The 22,372-nt window shown below is 38.1% G+C and overlaps 1 protein-coding gene across 3 annotated transcripts in view; it reads left to right on the top strand.

Annotated features, from left to right (window-relative positions):
* ATP7A (ATPase copper transporting alpha) overlaps positions 1 to 18,895 on the top strand; it is a 28,072-nt gene extending 9,177 nt beyond the window's left edge. For all 3 annotated transcript variants that reach the window (XM_075512822.1, XM_075512824.1, XM_075512823.1), the window contains exons 3-23: positions 2,945 to 3,434; positions 4,177 to 4,911; positions 6,698 to 6,904; positions 7,944 to 8,107; positions 8,672 to 8,833; positions 9,444 to 9,520; positions 9,693 to 9,918; positions 10,370 to 10,603; positions 10,900 to 10,991; positions 11,400 to 11,527; positions 11,701 to 11,855; positions 12,163 to 12,297; positions 13,160 to 13,354; positions 13,547 to 13,729; positions 14,047 to 14,260; positions 14,925 to 15,071; positions 15,515 to 15,657; positions 16,000 to 16,203; positions 16,815 to 16,932; positions 17,464 to 17,566; positions 18,404 to 18,895. In XM_075512822.1, coding sequence (XP_075368937.1) covers positions 2,945 to 3,434; positions 4,177 to 4,911; positions 6,698 to 6,904; positions 7,944 to 8,107; positions 8,672 to 8,833; positions 9,444 to 9,520; positions 9,693 to 9,918; positions 10,370 to 10,603; positions 10,900 to 10,991; positions 11,400 to 11,527; positions 11,701 to 11,855; positions 12,163 to 12,297; positions 13,160 to 13,354; positions 13,547 to 13,729; positions 14,047 to 14,260; positions 14,925 to 15,071; positions 15,515 to 15,657; positions 16,000 to 16,203; positions 16,815 to 16,932; positions 17,464 to 17,566; positions 18,404 to 18,680 — 4,389 coding nt within the window. In that variant the 3' untranslated portion in view covers positions 18,681 to 18,895. The remainder of the gene's footprint in view (positions 1 to 2,944; positions 3,435 to 4,176; positions 4,912 to 6,697; positions 6,905 to 7,943; positions 8,108 to 8,671; positions 8,834 to 9,443; positions 9,521 to 9,692; positions 9,919 to 10,369; positions 10,604 to 10,899; positions 10,992 to 11,399; positions 11,528 to 11,700; positions 11,856 to 12,162; positions 12,298 to 13,159; positions 13,355 to 13,546; positions 13,730 to 14,046; positions 14,261 to 14,924; positions 15,072 to 15,514; positions 15,658 to 15,999; positions 16,204 to 16,814; positions 16,933 to 17,463; positions 17,567 to 18,403) is intronic.
* The last annotated feature ends 3,477 nt before the right edge of the window (positions 18,896 to 22,372 follow it).

Raw genomic sequence — 22,372 nt, 5'->3', positions numbered from 1 at the left:
AATAGTATATTCTGTACGTTTCATGGGGAGCTGATGTTAGAAGTGCATTAGTGTTTTTCTCTTATACCAGAAATACAAGTGCTTACTTTACTGCAGTGGGAGCTAAGTCATTGTCTGTTACTCTTAAGTAATTTTCTGCTTTACGATTAATTCAGTATTGTGAAGTAATGAGAAAAACGTAAAAAAAAAAAAAGGCAAGAACAGGAAACTTTTAAATAAGGTAATGCAAAAGCCCTAGAACTTACACTGGTGAAAAAACCAAGCTGTCCTTGTCCCTTATACTGAATAAATGTCAGTATTTGCTCACAAGCCTCCAGGCCTTTTCTTTCAAACTGACAATACGCAGAGGTCATTTGCACAGGTTCAAAAGCATTTGTGGGCTTGAGGTGTCCAGTTAATCACGTGGTAGTTGACCCACCGTGGAAAATAAATCTGTTTTGTTGTGGTTCATGAATTAAGAGTAGCAGGTAATCCAGGTGACAAAGGAAAGTCTTGCTAGCTCTTTCAAGCATTAGAAGTTTCCTTTCCTTTGTACTGTCCATGAGGAAATGAGAGAAAGAGCAGCAGAACTGTAGTCTTGAACTGTTAACAGAGCTACTTGGTTTGCCTTAATCCAGACTTCCTTGATCTGACTTGATTTTAACTTTTTTTTTCTTAGCTCAGAGAAGATACCAATATTTTGTTAGTATTTTTTTCTATCATGGGCAAAATATTGGACTGTAGAGTATTCCAGGGTGAGCTGATTATCCCTACACAATACATGATTTTACAGTAGTTTTAAGAATGGAAACAATTTAAAAGCTGGGAGATTCCTATTAGTTTTATGACCTAATTTGTGCTAGAAAGAACAGTCCTAACAACAGCAGCAACAGAAAATTGCAAAGTTTAATTACTTAGTATTTAGGTTCTGAAATCATGCTGTAACATTCTGTAGGGGTTGATTTTACTCTAAAGAAAATAATGTTTTCCTGATTTCGTCAAAAGATAATTTCTATTTTAGTGGATATGTCTTAGATGAACACTTTCCTTCCTAGAATAGGGTACGCTGTCTTAATTTGGGGGGCATGTGATCGTTACCTCTAGCTGATTTTGAAGGACTCGTTGTGGTGCACCATTCTGTATAAAGGCAAATGATGCACTAGTTAGTACAGTTTCCTTTTGCCTGAAGTAGGCGTTCAGGTACTCACATGGACATTTTGGTGAACAGCAGCAATATTTACAAGACGCACCATTTTTCATCTTCCTTCAACTTTAATGGAGCTTTAATGTGATACAAGGCTATGCTCTGACACCAGAACCTTGGATCACTGAGCAGGCTGTTTTAGAAATAGGGATGCTGCTGTTAATATCTGTGGCATGGTATGGTCCGATAAATCACTAGGTATCTGCAAGCATGAAGTCAAATGAAGGCTAAAAGCAGCCTGTAAAATAATAGCCCCAAATAATCTGACTTCAGAATCCTCCCTTTTTCCCTTATTCTAGCAAAAGATTTAATCTCATCAACCTTTCATTTTTATTGTTTCAGCTAATTTCTGAGAATATACAGATGCCTTGAGATAGAAGGAGGAGAGATTCATAGTTTAACTTGATTCAAGACAGTGTGCATCCCATAGTGTTTTTTACATAAGGAATGAAGCAGGTTTTTAAAAGGACAGTATTAAGAGGTTTGTATTTAGGTTTTAAGGTAAATACCTTGTCCCAAAGCTGAATACTATTTCTAAAATTACCCTTAGCAAGAAAATGCATTACAAAAACTTAGTCTGAGTAGAACAGGACTATAAGAAACTTTAAGAGGTCATATTTAGTAATTATCCTCGTTACAGCATCAGAACTCAAATTTAGCCAGATCCTTTGTTTCAGAAAAATCTGAGAATGGTAAAACAGGGTTTTGTTTAGTCATTATGAATTAGGTCAGCAAGGGAGATGAATGTTAGACGGCTAATACAGACAAACAGAGCTGTGTTTAGGTTATTTTGCCTCCAACTGCAATGAAACCAATAAATGTCCATGTTGCTAATTCTGCTAACGCCCGTAATTGGGACAAAAATGAAGAAAGGTGGTTCTTAAAATGATTTAACTCATCTAATTTAATCATGACTGTGGTCTTTAGGTTGTACCTTTGCCCAGAGGAAAGATAGAATTGAATGATAATGTGTTGGGCCTCTGGCAGGCATTGGCTTTCCCTTTTGGAAACTGCAATAATTGTGTTTGATATATCATCAGTTGGGAGCAAATTAAATTGAGGATATTTGTACCATCTGATGTGAAAGGTTAGTACCAAATCAGGACGTCTCTGGATCACCAAAATGTACAGAGAGAGGAAAAACAGCTTCTTTAATGTTCGTCGTATATCAGATTTCAAAACTGAATTTTGTTCTGTGAAGTTTGATGCACTTTATTGCTCATAGCAAGTTAACAGCCTGTGCCTAAGATGCCTGGAAATACTTGACTCCTTTCACTGCTACTTAAATCTGTGGGGTTTTTTTCAAAGAGTGTTTTCTTCCATCCTTGTAGGCTAAGGGTAGTTACTACTAACTGCAGAATTGTACGTGTGATTAGAATTTTTTCTGTGGGCTGTTTTACTTTTGAGATTGAATCGTGTTAGTCATAATTCAAGAGAGTTCGGCTGTGGAAGTTTCATTAAATGCATTGATACTGTCTCAATGTCATAAGTAAAAGTGGCCAGGCAGACTTGTAAAGGATTCTGAAACTGGAGGGGGGGGGACATGTTCTTTCTAGCTGTGTTGTTCCACAGATGAACAGATGCTACTTTATGGTGGCTATTGGTATGGCTTTACTCTTCAAGGTGAGTAGTGATGGATAAAATTATAGTGGGCAAGTATTACTAATATATGCAAGTAAAAGCTATTTCTAGTCTCATGCAGGGTATTAGTTCTCATCTCAGTATTGCAGTTTGCTAAATTGTTTTTTTTTCCCTTGCAAGGTATCTCTAGAGGATAAGAATGCAGTCGTCATTTATGACTCAAAACTGCAGACTCCAGCAACACTGCAGGAAGCGATATACGACATGGGATTTGATGTTACATTATCTGATTCAAACCCACAACCTGTTTTACCTGACACTATTTTTCTTACAATTCCTACTCAGTCAACTCTAACGTCTAAACAGATTTGTAGTACACTACTAAAGAACAAAGGTATTGTGGACGTTAAAATGTCCTCCGATCAAAAAACTGCAGTGGTGACTTTCATTTCTTCCATTATAAATGGCAAGCAGATTACCCAAATGGTCCCAGGAATAGATTTAAATATCTCAGCACCAGAGGTAACGCCTGGAACTTGTGAAGATTCCAGCTGGTCTCAAGCAAGTAGCGTTGTGCTGCGCCTGAAAGTAGAGGGGATGACCTGTCATTCCTGCACCAGCACCATTGAGGGGAAGATTGGCAAATTGCAAGGAATTCAGCGGATTAAAGGTAAAACCTTAGTGTATTTTAATGTAAATTGAAGTCCACCATGCTGTTCTCTGATGGCATTATGGAGATATCTTGGGTTTAGATAGCTTAGTGTCACAGTTACTTTTTGTGGTACCAGGTATTTAGTTACATGTTTAATTGGGACTGGAAGTGAAGAAAGGGGCCCAAATTGTGGTGAGGCTGTTGCTGTTACATGTGTGACAGTATTCAGTGGTCGCTTTGTGTTTTGGTAGGGAGCCTGGAGTAGCTGTGTTCCACAACTTTATTACCAGCTATAGAAAACTCTAACACCAGATGTGTTTTTTTGTATTGTAATTAATATTAGTTTATATTTTCTGTTAAATTAAAATTAATATTGGCATATATGTGATTATATATATAAGGCAAGACAAAATTAGCTGTATACATAGCTTTGGCATAAATGTATTGCCACAGACCCCTGATAAAAGGATAAATTTAGTACGAAATAGTAATGCCATTTGTGAAAGTCCTGGGGAAAGAGAAAAAAAAACTGAGGAAGAAAGGAGTTGCAAATTGTTGTAGTACTAGACAAAAAAAATGGTTGAAGAACTATATTGTTTGATATCTACCAAACCAATTAAATCTCCTTTCCATTGCAGTTACATTTCTGAGTATTTAAAGCATTCTTGGAAAGCTTTGACAAGATCTGTTGCTCTTAGGGCAACATGCTTATTGTGCTTAGGGCAGTAATGCATGCTTATTTTTATTGATTAATTTTCAGTGTCCCTGGACAATCAGGAAGCTGTTGTTGTCTACCAGCCTCATCTAATTACAGCGGAAGAAATAAAACATCAAATTGAAGCTGCAGGTTTCACAGCATCTTTCAAAAAGCAGCCTAGACCCCTCAAGCTCAGTGCTATTGACCTGGAAAGGTTGAGGAATACCCAGACCAAAGGTTCTGAGACAGCACTGAAAGAAAACTCGAAAGTGAATGATACAAAGACAATTGTCTTCAGAATTGATGGCATGCACTGCAGTTCATGCGTCCTCAATATTCAGAGTACCATATCAGCACTCCCGTCAGTAACAAGTATAGTTGTTTCATTAGAGAAGAAATCTGCTATTATAAACTATAACCCAAACTTAATTAGCATAGACGTACTGAGAAAAGCCATAGAGGCAGTGTCTCCAGAGACATTTAAAGTCAGCCTTCCTGACGAGTATGAAAACGTAGCACTTTTCCCCGTGCTGGCGTCTCCACTGAAGTCTCCTCATCCACCTTTGAAGGATGCTAGCCAGCCACTTACTCAAGTTGTTGTGATAAATATTGAGGGAATGACTTGCAACTCTTGTGTGCAGTCCATTGAGGGAGTCATATCCCAAAAGGCAGGTGTAAAATCTATTCATGTCTCACTCGCAAATCGTAATGGGACTGTAGAATATGACCCTCTGCAAACATGCCCAGAAGACTTGCGATCCTCGATAGAGGATATGGGATTTGATGCATCTTTATCAGGTAATGACATACTAAACTTTTAAATTTAAAAGAATTGTGCAGTTCTGTTTAGGATTTGGTACCACCCAAGATGAAATTTAGCAGTTGACATATACTTCGTGCTTGCCAAGAGAAGCTTTGTATCTTCACTGTTAATGAGATAATTAAATGTATGTGCACTTCCTTTAATACATCAGATTAGTTAAAAACGATCAAGATATCTGGAAATATAAATGTCAGATAAATATTGATGTTCGAATTATGCTCCAGTTTGCTACTGTATAATATTCATGGCATGAATATGGAATTGGAGCTTTGCTAGCTGTGAAGAATATCACCAATTGCTGCGCTGAAGTTTATTTAATAGTGAATTATCAAAGACTTGGCTCCTGTGGAGTAACTAGTGAAGGGATATTTAACCAGGCTCAGGCGTGACTGAGGAGTGACAAGAATCTGAAGAGTGTGGACATCGCTGAGGAAGTTAAAATGATGCTGTTGAGAGATAACCCTGGTAGGCAGCTAAGCACCACCTAGCCACTCGCTCACTCCCCCACGGTGGGATGGGGAAGAGAAGAATAAAAGAGTAAAAACTTGTGGATTGAGATAAAGATAGTTTAATAGGTAAAGCAAAAGTTGCACATGCAAGCAAAGCAAGGAATTAATCCATTACTTTGGCAGGCAGATGTTTAGCCATCTGCAGGAAAGCAGGGTTTCATCATGCGTAGCAGTTACTTGGGAAGACAAACGCCACCGCTCCGAACATCTCCCTTTCCTCGTCCTTCCCCCAGCTTCTGTTGCTGAGCACGACGTCATATGGTGTGGAGTATCCCTTTGGTCAGCTGGGGTCAGCTCTCCTGGCTGTGTCCCCTCCCAGTTTCTTGTGCCCCCCCAGCCTACTCACTGGTGGGGTGGGGTGAGAAGCGGAAAAGACCGTAGATGCCGTGTAAGTACTGCTCAGCCATAACTAAAACATCGGTGTATTCCCAACGCTGTTGGGTCATACGTCCAAAAGATAGCACCATATGAGCTACTATGAAGAAAATTAACCCTGTCCCAGACAAAACCAGTACAGATGCTTACTGTGATGACTGGTACACTAAAAGTAATTGCACAGTGGGAGCAGATGACTAGATAGTAGAATGCAGAAGACTTAGGGTGAGAATACAGGTGAATATAATAGGAAGAGAGGCTTCCTGAGGGGACAGGGAATCTCCATTTCTTGATTCAGTAAGATTAAATTTTGAGAAATATCGTACGTGAGCTATTTTATGGCAATAACTGAAGAAGTGGTCAGGTGCTCCCATTTAATTCCTTTCATACTGCTCCTGCAGAAACATAGCATCTCCTGAATTGCTGTAAGAAGCAGTTGTCTGTAGTTTGAGAGCCCTTCTCTAAGATCAAAAACACTGACTTTGCTTACAAAACATGCACTTGCTTACAAATTCAGCTTTGTGCCCCAGGTAAAGTCAATAAAATTGTGTGTAAAACTAAGGTTGCAATGCAGAGGTTTAGCTTACAACCTACAGAAGAGGACAAAGGATGTGCAACAGAACAGACAACTACAATGAGGGAAGGCAAAAGGAAAAACAGTAACAAAACAGTCAATAAGTTAATCAGTGGCCCAACCCTTTGTCTTGTTTTCTTTTTCTTACGCTTAACTGACAGATGGATGAATCTGCTTGACAAGGCGTGTACAATTACTATTTTTTGGTCTAAATTTACATCAACATGTATTTATGGCTGGTACCAGCTCATACCTCATTGCAATGGCTATTCATAATGTCATGAATTGCAATCTCCTTTTCAGCAAAGGCAGAACTACCTGTGGCAATAGCTCAGCCCTCACCCGAAGTGCAGCTGGAACCTCACAAAACTGAGCCTCCCTCCAAAGTGTCACCAACCCACCCTGCTAGACAAGAGACAAATACTATATCGAAGTGCTATGTCCAGGTCACAGGAATGACATGTGCTTCATGTGTAGCCAACATTGAGAGAAATTTGAGAAGAGAAGATGGTAAGATAAATGTCAGCGTAATCTGTTAAATTTCTAAGCATTTCTTTTAGGGAATCCATCTAGCTTTTCTAAAGCATTTTTAATGTGTGCGTTGTCAAGAGAAGTACCATTGCTGGTATGATTCATGGGTGAGAACATAGTCTGCTCGCTGTTGGTTTGTAGGATGAAAACAACGTTGTTCTTGGTGCTTTGTGGGCATGCTGCCTAGAGACTGCCTTTGCAAAAGCAGGAGTTGGAGCGCTCCAAAGAGAATATAGGGATCAAAGATGGATCCTTTTGAAACTAAAACAAATCTTCTCTACTGGAGGGACGTGCCCAGGTCTGCAACTTAAAGGCAGAAGTATACATGCCTGTATTAGAAAGGGAGCTGTTAGAGAGGGACAGTATTAATATGGATTAAAGAGACATAAATTAATTTTAGCTCTGCGAGTCAGGACAACTATGTCTATCTTCTGTCAGTGTGATGATTATATTTGCAGAAACAAATAGTTGTGTGACTATGATGTAATGAAGAGTCATTACTGTAGACTGTGTTTAATTATTGTAATGAAGATGGATGTGTTCCAAGTTAACCTGGAATTTAATTTTTTTCATCCTAGAAAATGGATGAAGCTAAATCCTTTTCACTTAGTGTACAGTAGGATTGCATATTGTTAGATCTACCCTTTCTCATACATCATCTCTCTTGAAGAAAAGGCTTTTAGAAGTGCTAAATGCTGATCAGAAAAATGTGCCAAACTGTATTTTAGAAGAACTTCTTTTAAGTAAAAATAGATCATCTTTTCATATAACACAGATTGAATGTTTGTAATTAGACTGTTAAAAATATGCAACTCGTGTGGAGTAATACTTCCATCCGTCTCATCTACACTTAGATGTTTTTGTTGCATTGTTGATATATGATTTTATTTTTCTTTATATATACCTACAATGTGTTAGCTTTCTCAATTTCAGTAAATTGCTGTTGTGCCATCATGGTACTGTAAATGCTGTGTTTCTCTTAAACATTGATCCGCCATTCACACATTTTGTTTTCTAGGAATACATTCGATACTTGTTGCCCTAATGGCAGGAAAGGCAGAAGTGAGGTATAATCCTGCTGTCATACGCCCTTCAGCTATTGCAGAGCTCATACGGGAACTGGGATTTGGAGCTACCGTGATGGAAAACTGTGGTGAAGGAGATGGAATTCTGGAACTTGTTGTAAGCTAGTAATTAAAACCAACCACTCCTGTCCTTATTACTTTTATCTATTAGATGTGCTTGTGCAAGTGTCCGCTTCCTAAAGTGTTAATCATATAGTAGCACTTAATTTACAAAAAATAAAGTCTGAGAGTACATCAGGTATGTATCACAAACTATGTCTTGTCCTGCAAACTGTGCTGGCTCACTACAACACTGAAGTTGGGGAAATATTCCTGTGGTTTTTTGATTACTCTGTCTATTGCAGGAATTTCCTCCCCTCTCTCTCTCTCTCTTTTTTTTTTTTTTTTTTTTGGGTGGCTGAGTCTAGCTCAGTGTACCCAGCTCTGAGCTTGAAGAGCCAGCAGAGCTTTAGCAGAGCTTAATAACCTTGTCTATATGCTATGCTTCCTCTATAGTGCTCTCATGCTTAACTAGAGAGCTCCATCTCGCTGCTTCAACCCCCAGAAATATGCAATAAGTAATTCAGGATAGTCATAAGCACTTCTTCTTTTCCTACTTTTTAAGATGCATTTACTGAGTAACCTGTGTTTTTGATAACAGGAAGGAACCTCTATTTTACAGGTGAGAGGAATGACATGTGCTTCTTGTGTACACAAAATAGAATCCACCCTCATGAAGACTAATGGTGTTTTATACTGCTCGGTAGCTCTTGCAACCAACAAAGCACACATTAAATATGATCCTGAGATTATAGGTCCTCGAGATGTTATACGAGTGATAAAGGTAAGTTTCATGAAGGCACCAAGACTCATAAAATATCCAGTGTCCTTTGAAGAGTTACATACCCCAGAAACAGAAGAGAAGACTATTGAAGGAAAAAATCTGTCTCTTTTCTTCCATCTGCTATCTTCTTCGTGCAGGTTTCTGCAGATATGTGTGTTCTGGCTCAAAAGCAATGCTCTATTATGACTTTGCCTGAGGTTTTTAAACAGAAATACTAGGAAAGCCAGGCTATGGTAGAGTTGAAGATACTAGATATAGGTTTGCAGAAAAATAGAGCACATCTGTGAGTACTGTAGCAGGAGAGAGGTGAAATAAGTTTCTTGGCTTTCTCCCTCAATTTCTCTACTTCTGTGCTTCAGGAATAACCATTTTGGAAAGCCACATTTTAGAATAGCATTTTAATATTCTGGAAAGGTTGATTTCTACTTCAGATTGCTTTTCTCTCTTTGCGAGGTAACTAAAAATTAGTAACAATCATCAGAAATGTTAATAAAGTAAATCGAATATAAGGCTGGCACCATCAATAATCTGGCAATAACTTTTAAAGACACTTTGTGCTCATATAAAATTGACTATTCTCTCTTTTTTATTATTATGCTTTTTTCCTTAGGATTTAGGTTTCACTACTTCGTTAGTCAAAAAAGATAGATCTGCTAGTCATCTAGATCACAAACAGGAAATAAGGCAGTAAGTATTCCTGAACATATTTGGATTCTATAAACATCTTTGATTCTTCTTCTTTAATCAACAGTAAAGTTATGAAAATTTTTTTTTTTGTGACTGTGCAGACTTGCTAGCTAAAATGTTATCCAGCACTCGACTGCAAAACAATTTTTTGTCTTCTTTTTTTAAATCTGAGGTGGAAAAGGTCTTTTGTTGTGAGTCTCGTTTTCTGTATTCCTGTCATGGGGCTGATGATTTACATGATGGTTATGGACAGTCAGCTTTCGGATGCTCACGCACATCACAACATGAGCAGTGAGAAAATGGAGGCCCTTCACTCCTCTATGGTCCTGGAATACCAGCTCCTACCAGGATTGTCTGTTATGAATTTTCTGTCATTTTTACTCTGCGTCCCTGTACAGGTAAGTGGGAATATGACAGTTTATTGGACTTAAGCACTCAAAATGGAAGGCAATGAAGAAATTAAATGTGAAAAGTGACTGTAATTATGCTGATTCAGAATGCTTTTGAGGTTGTTCTGTGCTTCTGCTGTTGCCAAAATAAGTGGTGCTAGGGACTGTTAGGGGCAGGCCAGTCAGTGTAGAGGTGCTGTGCAGCCGGGCAGCATCTGAGGCAGCCTGCCTAGCCGCACTGGTGGGTGCGGCGGGGAGCTGGTGGCACTGCCTGGCGGTGAGAAGACCTGAGAGTACTGTGACAGAGATCACAGCCCTCGGGTAGAGCTGGGATTTTGTTCAGGAAGAGATGGAGAAGGCAAATAACACAAATAAAATGGGTGTCTCCCTCTCTTATGGAAATGCTGCTGCTGTGTGTTACAAATGTGTGTATGAAATACAACTGATGCTCTTATTACAGATGTTTGGAGGCTGGCACTTCTATATACAGGCATACAAAGCACTGAAGCACAAAACTGCAAATATGGATGTGCTCATTGTTTTGGCAACCTCCATTGCGTTCGTCTACTCGTTTGTTATTCTTCTAGTTGCAATGGCTGAGAAAGCAAAAGTAAACCCTGTAACTTTCTTTGACACACCTCCTATGCTGTTTGTGTTCATCTCGTTGGGCCGGTGGCTAGAGCATGTTGCGAAGGTAAGGAAAATATAAGCCCGTGATATCTACAAGCTGCGAGACACTAAGAATCATTTCAGAATGTTGTGTACCTTTAAAAAACATCCCATGAAAAAGCTGTGTTAGGTTCTTTTAACCTTCTTTGTTGTAAAATCATCCTCAGTAACTGAACTAGTAAAAATATGAAATGACTTAATCTAAGGCTGTTTGCAGAAAGTATTTTCTTAATAGGGTAAATTGCAACATACGCAGTTGTCATTTACCCAGCAATTTTTTTCAATAGCATAGTCAGAAAAATATGAAAATTATTATTCTAGGGTAAAACATCAGAAGCACTGGCAAGACTAATTTCATTACAAGCTACTGAAGCTACTATTGTTACCTTGGGCCCTGATAACGTTCTTTTAAGGTATCTTGCTTTGTCATTTGCTTTTTCTGTTGTTCCTTTTTTGTTGTTAATATGTCTAATTCACAGACAAATGTTACCATTCTATAGAATTATGAAGCAAATAACTTCAGATTTGCTGGCAGATTTGCCAGATATAAATGTTAAAATGCAGAAAAATTAACACTGCTGTGATTTGTTTTATTGGAATCTTGCTAATATTTGCTGTGATAAGTGGATTTTCTCAACTGGAAAGTAAATCAAATTATGATAAAATAATCATAGTGCTCTTTAAAATGGCCTTTCTTCTGTCAATTTTTGTATACATTGATGTCAACCAATGGGATTATGCTTTGTGTATAGTGACAACTCCTTTTGCCTGGGTAACTTCAGTTAACAATCTCTTATTAAAAACACTGTACGTCATTCTAGTGAAGAGCAAGTTGATGTCGAACTGGTTCAACGAGGTGACATTGTCAAAGTGATCCCAGGAGGCAAATTCCCAGTGGATGGTCGTGTTATTGAAGGACACTCTATGGTAGATGAATCTCTTATCACAGGTAAGCATTTGCTTTTTGCAAGTGTAAAAATGTTTTTCTTTTCCTTTAAATGAATCTGAAGAAGGGAAGTTGAAGCTGATGTTCTCAGTCTTCTAATTGCGTGTTAGGAGTTGGTAGCTACTATAATATTGCTGAAAAAGATACCTTATTCTCTGTTGTTGACCATTCCTTAGGTGAAGCGATGCCTGTGACTAAAAAACCTGGCAATACAGTTATTGCAGGTTCTATTAATCAGAATGGATCACTACTGATTTCAGCAACCCACGTCGGAGCTGATACAACTCTTTCCCAGATTGTTAAACTTGTGGAGGAGGCCCAGACCTCAAAGGTGGAGTATTATCAAATTAAGTATTTGGGTTTTATCTTATCGTTTAGGCATCAGCATACCAAATCATTTGAAGAATAGTTAAGATTGTTTAGATTTGAATTGCAGTTGCATAATGAAGTATCTTGCTGAATAAGGACTTTGATACGGTCTACTGTTCCAAGTCTCATCATCTTATTAAGTAAATACGTAATTATAAACTGTGGTATGCCAAATGTGCTGCAAACAGAAGCTGTGATTGTATCTATGTCTGAAGGCATAGAACAGAGTAAGCATAATGTTGCTGGAGCTGACGTGTTTCTCCTTCTAGGCTCCTATCCAACAATTTGCAGACAAACTTAGTGGCTACTTTGTTCCTTCTATTGTGGCTGTCTCTGTGGTTACCCTTTTTGCCTGGATTATAATTGGATTTGTGGATTTTGAAATAGTAGAAAAATACTTTCTGGTAAGTAAGTCTCCTTAAACACCTTCTGAAATATTTAAAAAATAGTTAGGTACAAGTCTATTAGACTGCAATGGATCCCTTTCTGAATTACCCTTGCAGGCAGTTGCTGACTATAGATATTGGATTATTATTATTGTTATTGTTGTTATTATATTTTCCATCTTATATATTTTTCCACTGTATCACTCCTGCATTTATACTTAAAGAGAATCTGCAGTAATTAGTCAACTCCTGAAAGTTACTATTAAAAAAAAAAAAGGTTAATTAAAAAAAAGTAAATGCTAAACATCAAAATTTCCTTCTCTGTGGGGAAAAGTCCCATGTGTCACAAGCTCCAATTCTTCATCTAGTTTTGTTAGCATAGCTCTGTGTAAATTCATATTTGAAATCAGTGGAAGTCATCTTCATTACAGGTGCCAGAGGAGGATCAGGACCCTAACTTGTACCTTAGCGTTGCTTAGATTACAGGTTTCTTGGTTCATGACTGTTTCTGATTAGAATTTATGAGTTTCCAGGAAAGCAATCTTCATATCCTCTTTCTTTGCTATTGTATATATTGTTGATAGAGTATCGTTTATTACATTAGAGCGTAAAAGTGTTATCATAGCATGTGGTACATTTATAGGACATTTTCCTAAATAATAAAACAGATCACGGGTATATGCAGTATAGAACAGAACTTAGTCATTAATTTAGTCATTAATCTTAGCTTTGCATAATTTCTCTGTGCTTTACTTCTTAATTTTAATACTTTAGTTTATATATTTGCAGATTTTTTTTGACAACAAAGGCAATGTGTAGTTGAATACACTGTTTCTATTGTTCAGTTTCTTCTATTACTAAAATAAACTTCTGTCACTAGGGTTACAATAAGAGCATTTCTGCAGCCGAAGTGATAATCCGCTTTGCTTTCCAAGCCTCTATCACAGTCTTGTGTATTGCATGCCCCTGTTCTCTGGGATTAGCCACCCCGACAGCTGTGATGGTTGGGACTGGCGTAGGAGCTCAGAACGGCATACTGATCAAAGGAGGGGAGCCATTAGAGATGGCACATAAGGTAAGAGATGTGGGTTATTGTTACCAGAACTTTAAAGGCTGGTATTGGTGGCATTTTGCCAGTTGCTGCCTGAGCAGATCATGACGTGTACATCAGTACATGTTAGTAAGTTTGGTTAAATGGGGTGGTTTTCTGAGGAAGCTATACATTAAGGCTTTGTTTATTGAACGAAGTCTTCCTGTTTTACTGCAGGTTAAGGTGGTTGTATTTGACAAAACAGGTACTATTACTCACGGGACTCCAGAAGTGACACAGGTGAAGTTTCTAGTGGAGGGTAACCAACTACCACATAATAAAATGCTGGCGATAGTGGGGACTGCAGAGAGTAATAGCGAGCATCCTCTTGGAGTAGCAATAACAAAATACTGCAAAAAGGTAAGTTAGTTATACAGGAAAAGAGAAGTTCGTGTTATGGAAGAACCTCTCTTGCAGTACTTCATATATATGAATAGTCCTGTGTTATTTAGAACGTAATTGATGTATTCAATTGGGAAAGCTGAAAATTGTGGAGCCACATAAATTACTTAATACCAGATTAAATGCACTGGATACTCAAACTTATGTTTTGATGATTGAATATTTCTCTGCTCCTGTTAGAGTTAGTTTGACTGCACTTTATTTTGTGGGGTTTGTAAATGCAGCATGCTTTTATATATTTAAAAATTTTCTCAGTTTGTGTCCTTTTCCTTTAGGAACTGGACTCGGAAACCCTTGGGACATGTACAGATTTTCAGGTAGTTCCAGGCTGTGGCATTAGTTGTAAAGTCACCAATATTGAAGCATTACTCTACAGGAAAAGGAAAACGGTTGAAGAAAACAATATTAAAAATGTGACACTTGTGAAAATTGAGGAAAATATGGACGAATCGGTGCAGCCTGCTTTGATTATTGATGCTGAACTACCAGGTAAGCTCACTCTGGTTTATAGAATAAAATGAATAATTTTTGCTTTTGTGTCTTTAGGATCCTTAAGAATGAGGTCACTTTTTTCTGCCCTGGAGAACTGGGCTTGCATCAAGGCACACGTGAAATAGTTGGTCATCAGTTTATTTCATGCTCACACATCACTCAGGACATTTCGATTAAATACAATTTGAAGTTATGTGTTGAATATGGGGCTGGAAAATCATATAGGAATTGTCTTTCAGCTCGCTCTGTTTTTACTTTGCTTCATCCCAAGTTACCATTTGCTAGCCAAAATTATGTGTATTTGCACAACTGACTGGTTTTTGATCAAGGACAGCTCATTGTTAGATCTTTCAGCTATATTGGGCTGTTACATATAAATTAGAAGTACTGAGAAAGGGGCTTGGTCCTTTACTGTCCTTTGACCTGTGATTCTTGGTCCACTGACATGGTAACTACTCATTACAGAATAAATGTTAGTGTCTTTCTTGTCAAGAACACATGAAAAGATTGGTAGGGCAAAAAGCATTGAGAAAGGCTTTCTTTCTGTTTGGATTCTCTGTAATGATATTTCAGTGCATAGTGGGAGAACCTGGATAGGATTAGCTGGAGGGAAGCTTCCTGGTTATCCATACGATGGTAGGATTATATTTTCTTCCTTCAGCTGCTATGAGTTCTCAAAAATACTCTGTTCTCATTGGGAACCGGGAGTGGATGAATAGAAATGGCCTCCTTGTTAAAAATGAAGTTGATAAAGCCATGATGGAACATGAGCAGAGAGGTCGCACAGCAGTTCTAGCAGCTGTTGATGGTAAGTTCAATGCTGTCTTTTTTTATTCAGAGGTTGATTTGTCACTATTTAAATACAAAGTAATAAGTAGTAATGTCATAGCAGTTATACCTGAAGCAGAATAATGGGATGAAAAGAGATCATTAGCTACTTTTATAACACTTTCATATGAGAAAGACCTCTTCCTGCCTTTCATAGTTGACAGAAGAATTGGACATAATGCAAAGACTTCAAAGAGAGAAAAGGGGAAAAAAGGAGAAAAAAGGATTTTTTTTGTTGTTGTTGTTAGACAGTCCATGCTCTGTCTTTCCTTAAACATTGCTGCCCTGGTATGTGTTCTCATTCTGATTTTTACTGTCGATATTACTGTTTCTGGAATTGGTCTTACTGGGAACAAAAAGTTACGGTTTTTTCCTAAAGCAATAAAGGTCTTTATTACAAACACACTCTTTCTGTTCTTTTAGGAGTGCTTTGTGGGTTGATAGCTATTGCTGATACTGTGAAACCAGAAGCTGAGCTAGCAGTCCACACTTTGAAGAGTATGGGGTTAGAAGTTGTCCTAATGACTGGTGACAACAGCAAAACAGCAAGATCTATTGCCTCTCAGGTAAGCTGTTACATGTGCGTTTTGGGTTGGAAGCTTGCTACGACCCACGTACAGGAAGCATGTTGTGTCATGTTGATACTGCTTGTGGCTGGCACAGAACTGGTCTATTGTGAAAAACGGTAATGTAAAAAAATTCAGAATAAGGCGGGAACAAAAGAAGCCTTTTTGAATGGAAGCAGCATCAACTTTGAGTTCAGAGCTATTTTCATATCAGATGGGTTTGGTCTTTAGCTTATGAGTGATAACGTGGGTTTCAACCTTCCTAGTCACATTATTAAAGGCAGAAGCTTTGATAGCTAGTAGAAAAGCTGCAAGACAGTTTTGTATTTTCTCTCTCTTTAGGTTGGCATCACCAAAGTGTTTGCAGAGGTTCTTCCCTCCCACAAAGTAGCCAAAGTGAAACAGTTACAAGATGAAGGAAGACGGGTGGCCATGGTTGGAGATGGTATCAATGACTCCCCAGCTCTTGCTATGGCCAATGTGGGAATTGCTATTGGCACGGGTACCGATGTAGCCATTGAGGCAGCTGACGTGGTTCTAATTAGGGTAAGAAAAAAAAAAGTGCTTCATTAAAATGAGATGATAAGAGGGGTTAGAAGGCCCAGGATGTCTTGAATGATTCAGACCACTGCTGAGGTGTACAACCTTCATAAGGCAGGAGAACTGGAGCAGAGAAGAGATTGTCTTCATCATGTTTGTTTAGTGTAGTGGTAATTATCCTACGAAGGAAACTTCCCCATTTTCTGGGTACTACAAATTTTGGGACAATTAATGTTAGAGAGTGGGCAAAGGAGGAAAAAGTGACCTGACCTTTGGCAAACATAAATTATATTTCAGTAACATACCGCAGTACCTCCAAGGTTATAGTCACTTCTTCCTACGTATCAACACCACCTTGGCAGAAATTGTGGTCAGTGTCTAGAGCTGTACTGTGTGGTGCTGTATACATTATTTGGATTACAATGACAGCTGGAATAAGATCGGCGCTGATTGTATGGGCTCTATGCAGATGAACTAGAGCAGCCTACAGAATACTCACTATATATAGTCTGTTAAATCCAGTGTATGGTGGCTAACTTTAAAATAGGAGTACGATGACACTGCATGTATGCTCTTTTTCTCTCTTTGACTTCTCCAATAAACATATTAACTTGCAGGATGACTTGATGGATGTGGTAGCAAGTATAGATTTATCGAGGAAAACTGTGAAAAGGATCCGGATCAACTTTGTCTTTGCTCTAATTTATAATCTCATTGGAGTTCCCATAGCTGCTGGTATGTGAATGTTTCCCTGCAGTAGTAAGATTGTGTTTAGTGAGTAGAAGATTGCGGTGATTTACTATTGCGTGGAAGAGTATCCATTTTCTTTATTTCTGACTGTCAGTAAGTGCAGAGTTCTCTGCCTGGGGACATTGCAGTGGTATATATGTGAGCTGTCCTCCTGCCACATTATGGCTATTATGGATATGCTCAGCACATCAAAATAACTTTAAGATAAAAGGTTTATTGCATGAGCCTGATCCTGTGAACAAGCAGTTTACTGCAAGGCAGACAAGATATGCCTACCTCTGAATTTCAGACGGCGTAAGTGACGCATCCAGCTGTATTCACCTGTAGGTTCTAGCTGAGATACAACACAAATATTTATGTATTAAATATTTGTCGTTTAACACTGAACTAAAAATCCCAGTTATTAACATACTGAAATACAACTAAAATGAGACAGTCTATGTGAAATTGTATGTGTTAATATATTGAATCATGCTGTGTTCCTGCTTTGAACTTACTGCTGTTTTCTTTTTCTAGGTGTCTTCCTGCCCATTGGTTTGGTTTTGCAGCCCTGGATGGGATCTGCAGCAATGGCTGCCTCCTCTGTTTCTGTTGTGCTTTCTTCTTTGCTGTTGAAGATGTGAGTACAAACAATTTTGTGGTTTGTAATTTGGATTTGGTCTTTCACTTTGAGTGGCAGAAAATAAGTGTGGGACTATGACAGATTACAAAGCTTTTTGACGAACAGTTCAGGCAGGGCTGTGTTCAGCAGCAATTGGTTTTGTTCTTGCTTCAGAAGAGGAGTCAGTTGGTCCAAAGCGCTTCAGACAGTAGTGTTTAAAAATGTTATTTCTAATGTGAAGAGAAATGTACAAATTGGAAGTGTGTTCAGAATGGAAAATGCCTCTGTGGCCTCTGTATATTTCTGAGAAATCTTATCAGGACATGCTGGCTTCTGAGACAATGCAGCTGTAAACACCACGCTGACACTGAGGATTGTTGCAGTAAGTAAATGAAGCTGCTGCATTTGTCATTGCATTATTGTTCCTTACTCCGCAGTTAGGAGTAGTGTAGCACTGTGGTGGGAATGGTATCTTTTGCTATTTAGTTAACACGTGAGGTTTCAGAAGGAGAGTAGAAGAGTTGGTAAATGACAGCTATAGTGGTCCACTCTCAGTAGATACATTTTGCTGATATGTTTTGCAGATGCTCAGCACCACTGAAGCAGTTAAATACTGAGTGATGCGTGTCAGCTTTACCTGTTCTTCTGCATCCTGGCCAAAAAGCACTGCATTAGCTTCTGGTTGTGTAGTAGCCTTGCAAAATCTGAAACTTTCATCACTGTATAGTCGATCAAATGATAAATGTCTCTGGCTTGTGCATGATCATAGCATGTTAGGCCAGTTTCTTTCCATATTTTAGTGTACTTTACTTCAACCTGAGATGTATTGTCATCTTTTGTTTTTTCCTTCCATAGGTACCAGAAACCAAGTTCTGAGAAACTCGAGTTCCAGGCCCGTGGCCAAATGAGGCACAAGAGCCCGTCGGAAATCAGTGTCCACATTGGAATTGATGAGACTGGAACAGGCTCTCCTAAACTGAGCTTAATGGATCGAATCATCAATTACAGTAGAGCCTCTATAAATTCTCTCTTTTCAGACAAGCGTTCAGTGAACAGCATAGTTCTTAATGAAGCAGATAAGCATTCACTTTTGGTGGGAGATTTTGGAGAAGATGATGACACAGCGTTATGAAAGACTTGCCCCTCCCCTCCCACCCCTGCTAAGCAAAAAGAACAAAAAAAAAAAAAAACCAAACCTGAAGCAAAATGACAAAACAACCAAAACAGCTGTCTAGAACTCTGTCCATGTACTGATTGTTTCTGGAGATCTTTTCAGATGTATTTCTTTAATGTAGAAAGCTAGTTTATTTGCAGTTTATTTCCAGGGTCCTTTTTTTTTTTAAAAAAAAAAAAAAAAAACTAGACTTACCAAAAAAAGGGTGCAGAGGCTGCTAATGCTTGCGAACAGGGCTGTTACCATTCCGTGAAGCTTGCAGTATAGATTTTTTTTTTTTTTTTTTTTGGCAAAATGTCAAAATACAGTTAAGGAAACTAAGGAACAAGAAACTTCTTTCTAAGCCTTATAACAGACTACTTTATGCATAGTCAAGTTTAGTACTGTGTTAAAAAATTATAAATTACTGCATCTGCAAAATACTGAAGGTTCTGTGTTTGCAGATAGATGTGCCTTACTTCAAAACTTCCAGGACCCCTCTTGTTTCCATAGCCTGCCTTCTACCAGAAATGGTTCCTCTCAAATGCCTTTTCTTTTTACAAACATCTGGTTCCAGCTTTTCACACTCCTAGCTTCAAATCATCTCACCATTTGTGATCTGGATTCCTGTGAGGCAGAGGTAACTGAGAGGTTTTGAGTTTGCTTTCTAACATCATCCCCACATTTAACTTTCTACGCCCGTGCCCCAGTACGCTCCTACTACTAAGACTGTCTGCTTGAAGGTTGAATGGGTTGGGAGGTTTGCTCATTCCCAACCTCTCCTAAGGCAAAAACTCCTGCAACATCTGAATACGATACGAATGTGAATGTGGTATTAGACGAAATACTTGGCTTTTAAGAAGGCAGCAATGTAGTTAGTGCTCACTACCAGTATCTACTAGCACTCCTTAAATGAACCAGAATAGTTTGGGTGGTGTTACATAGAGTACCTTTAAAATCTTTACAGTTCAGTCTTTGCAGATATCTAACACCATCAAAGAATTTATTATGTGTCAGATACCGCACTAACATCAGTTGCTTGTAAAGATAAGTTAAGTGTCTCTATACCAGGAACGGTTCAGAATCCACTCCATAGATTGATCCAAACCTCCTTTGCTTGGGATGTTCAGATCCAGGCTTTGTAAATTAGGACGCTTTTCATTTGTTACTGAACTGAAATATCAAAATGCAGGTTTTGATCATGAAATCATTAATATTAAAAATATTCTCAGTGAGAAATAAAGGTGTTCATCACCCAGTAGCTAGATAACTGTTATTTAGTAAACCTTGTTCTTTAAATCCTCTGTTGAGACAGCTATCTAAAGCAATTACTAGGTTCAATAACGTTGAATTACATTACGAAATACAGTCTGGTGTAAAGATGTAATTCCAATTTGTGCTTGTAGAGGAGAAATATTCACTTTGGATTACGGTAAAGAGATTTCTGTAATGTTCTAGTTTTTAACTTGAAGTCTGATGTCCCTGCATAGATTGTGTGCGTAAAAAGTCATAAGTAAATAGCTTTTGCGTTTTATCTGAGAACTACCAGAAAAATACCAGTGTATGAAAACAGAAGAGTTGTGCTATGGAATATGTTGTTAGTAAATCAGTATACTTGTTGTATTGCAGTGAGGAGAACAACATAATTTGTTGCTGCTGCTAGTTTAAGAAACAAATATTTCTGTTGTAGGATTTAGGTTCTTAATATCGCTACATGAATATAGGTTATTTTTTTAAATTAGATTATAGCTACATGTATATATTGCAGTGTTAAAAAATGCTGAGATACATTACTGCAAAGCCATTCCATAAGATGTTCTCAGTTTTCAGCAGCAAAGCTGTTTCTGACAAAGCAAATAGTTGCCTAAAAACTGTTTGATCATGTTATGATGGTGTTTCAGTGCTTCACGACCATGCAAACTGTTTCCAAAGATTTCAGTTTTCTTGTTTATCCACGCTCATTCTCGGTGTTGTTCTTGGCAAGATTTTGCAGATGAAAGGGAAGTACTCTACATATTTTTGTCTGGATTGTGCTGATGTGTGGTCTTAATCGTGCAGTGAAGACACAAGGCAGATCCTAGCATGCTTTCAGATGGGAGTTTAACTACTGCAGGTGCTGGTCCAGCCCCTGGTTATGGTTTATATGGCATGTAAATGACAGACATCATGCTCTTACTGCAGGAAATAGAGTAGTAATTTAGGGTTAAATTCCTGGTTGGTAGATAAAGCAGAATGAAGAATTTGTTAAATCATTTCCGAATATATTTTTAGAGCACTTTGGCTTTGACCTTTTGTTGTCCAAATTGTACATAAGTTGAATGCTTACAGTGGAGTGCTGGCTTTATCACCAACTTCTTCCCCCAATACAGATGTTTTTCTAGGCTTTTCCATTTTCTGTGAAACCCAGCATTTGTTCCAGTTACAGCAAAATAAGGCTACTTTTCAAACCTAGGATACTCAGTGAGGTGCAGAGATGATTATCGGGGAATAAGGAACAGTAAAATGCTGGCTGAGAGGGAATGGGATAGCAGCTTGTAAGTACAGTCAGAGGATCAAACCCTAGAGAGCAAATAACTAAGCTGAAGACCAGTGTTAGCTCAAGAATGAATGGGTATCAGGTGGTTGTGACAAATCTAGGGCTGAATTGAGATGAAGCTTTTTAACTGTAACAGCTTTTAGGTTCTAAGGCAGTTTCTATTAGAGCTAGTATGGGTGGAAAGCAAATTGCTCTCATGTTTCTAAAAGAGGCTTATATGAAGTGATGCCAGCAGAAGCAGTGGTCAGGACTTACTGACCAAGGAAGTCCCTTTCAATCCAGTTTTCCTCTTTAGGAAAATCTGTCTGGATTTGTCTTTTGAACTTGAATTTAGTGCACAGTGCATGTGAGTAACGTATAGCTGATTAAGAAATTCAGAGTCCAGATCTTTGAAAATAGGTGGTCTGTCCAACACCCCCCCCAAAGGTGTGATGTTGACTTACAGAATGTTCATCTTGTGATTGAAATATTATATAAGGTGCTTTATGTTGAAGAACCAAAATATTTTTCAGTTTGAATGTACAGTGCAAGTGAAGTAATGTGGGAGCTAAATGTTTTCCCAAATGTAAATGTTTTAATATGTAAATACATTACTCCTGTTGGGAGACAGTTTGGATTTACGAATTTAAAATATCAGTTGGAAACACACAGTTCCAAATGCAATTGTATTACTAGTTTGTCTATATTATTGTTTTCTGTAACTAGCTATTTATAAAACCTGTGCTGTATTTAAAAAACAAAGTACATATGCTCGAGGCTTTAAAAATTGCTCTTTGAATCTTACCAATAAACTTTTGAAAGAGTAGACACTTGAAATTTTATACAAAAAGGAATGTGAAGCTAACAAAACACAGTGGAAGCAAGCAAGCATTTTTATTTATTAAAAACAATGTTTATTTTTTTGGTTAGAACTTCTAACGAAATGTTTTAAACTTGAGATTTTTTTTTACTCAATTTTGGTATGAGGAATGGAGACATTAATGCTGTTGTGGAATGTTCATTTAGTGCTGTTCCGTTTCTTTACATCTAGAAATATGTACTCTCGCAATTCCTGTTCTTTTAAGACTGTGCTTCCATCATTATAATGGCAATTACAAGCTATATAATAAAAATGTAACATCTGAAGAGTGTTCTA

This window comes from Mycteria americana, chromosome 10 (assembly GCF_035582795.1).
Source record: "Mycteria americana isolate JAX WOST 10 ecotype Jacksonville Zoo and Gardens chromosome 10, USCA_MyAme_1.0, whole genome shotgun sequence".
NCBI classification, from domain to species: Eukaryota; Metazoa; Chordata; class Aves; order Ciconiiformes; family Ciconiidae; genus Mycteria; species Mycteria americana.
This window is presented reverse-complemented; position numbering and strand designations above follow the sequence as displayed.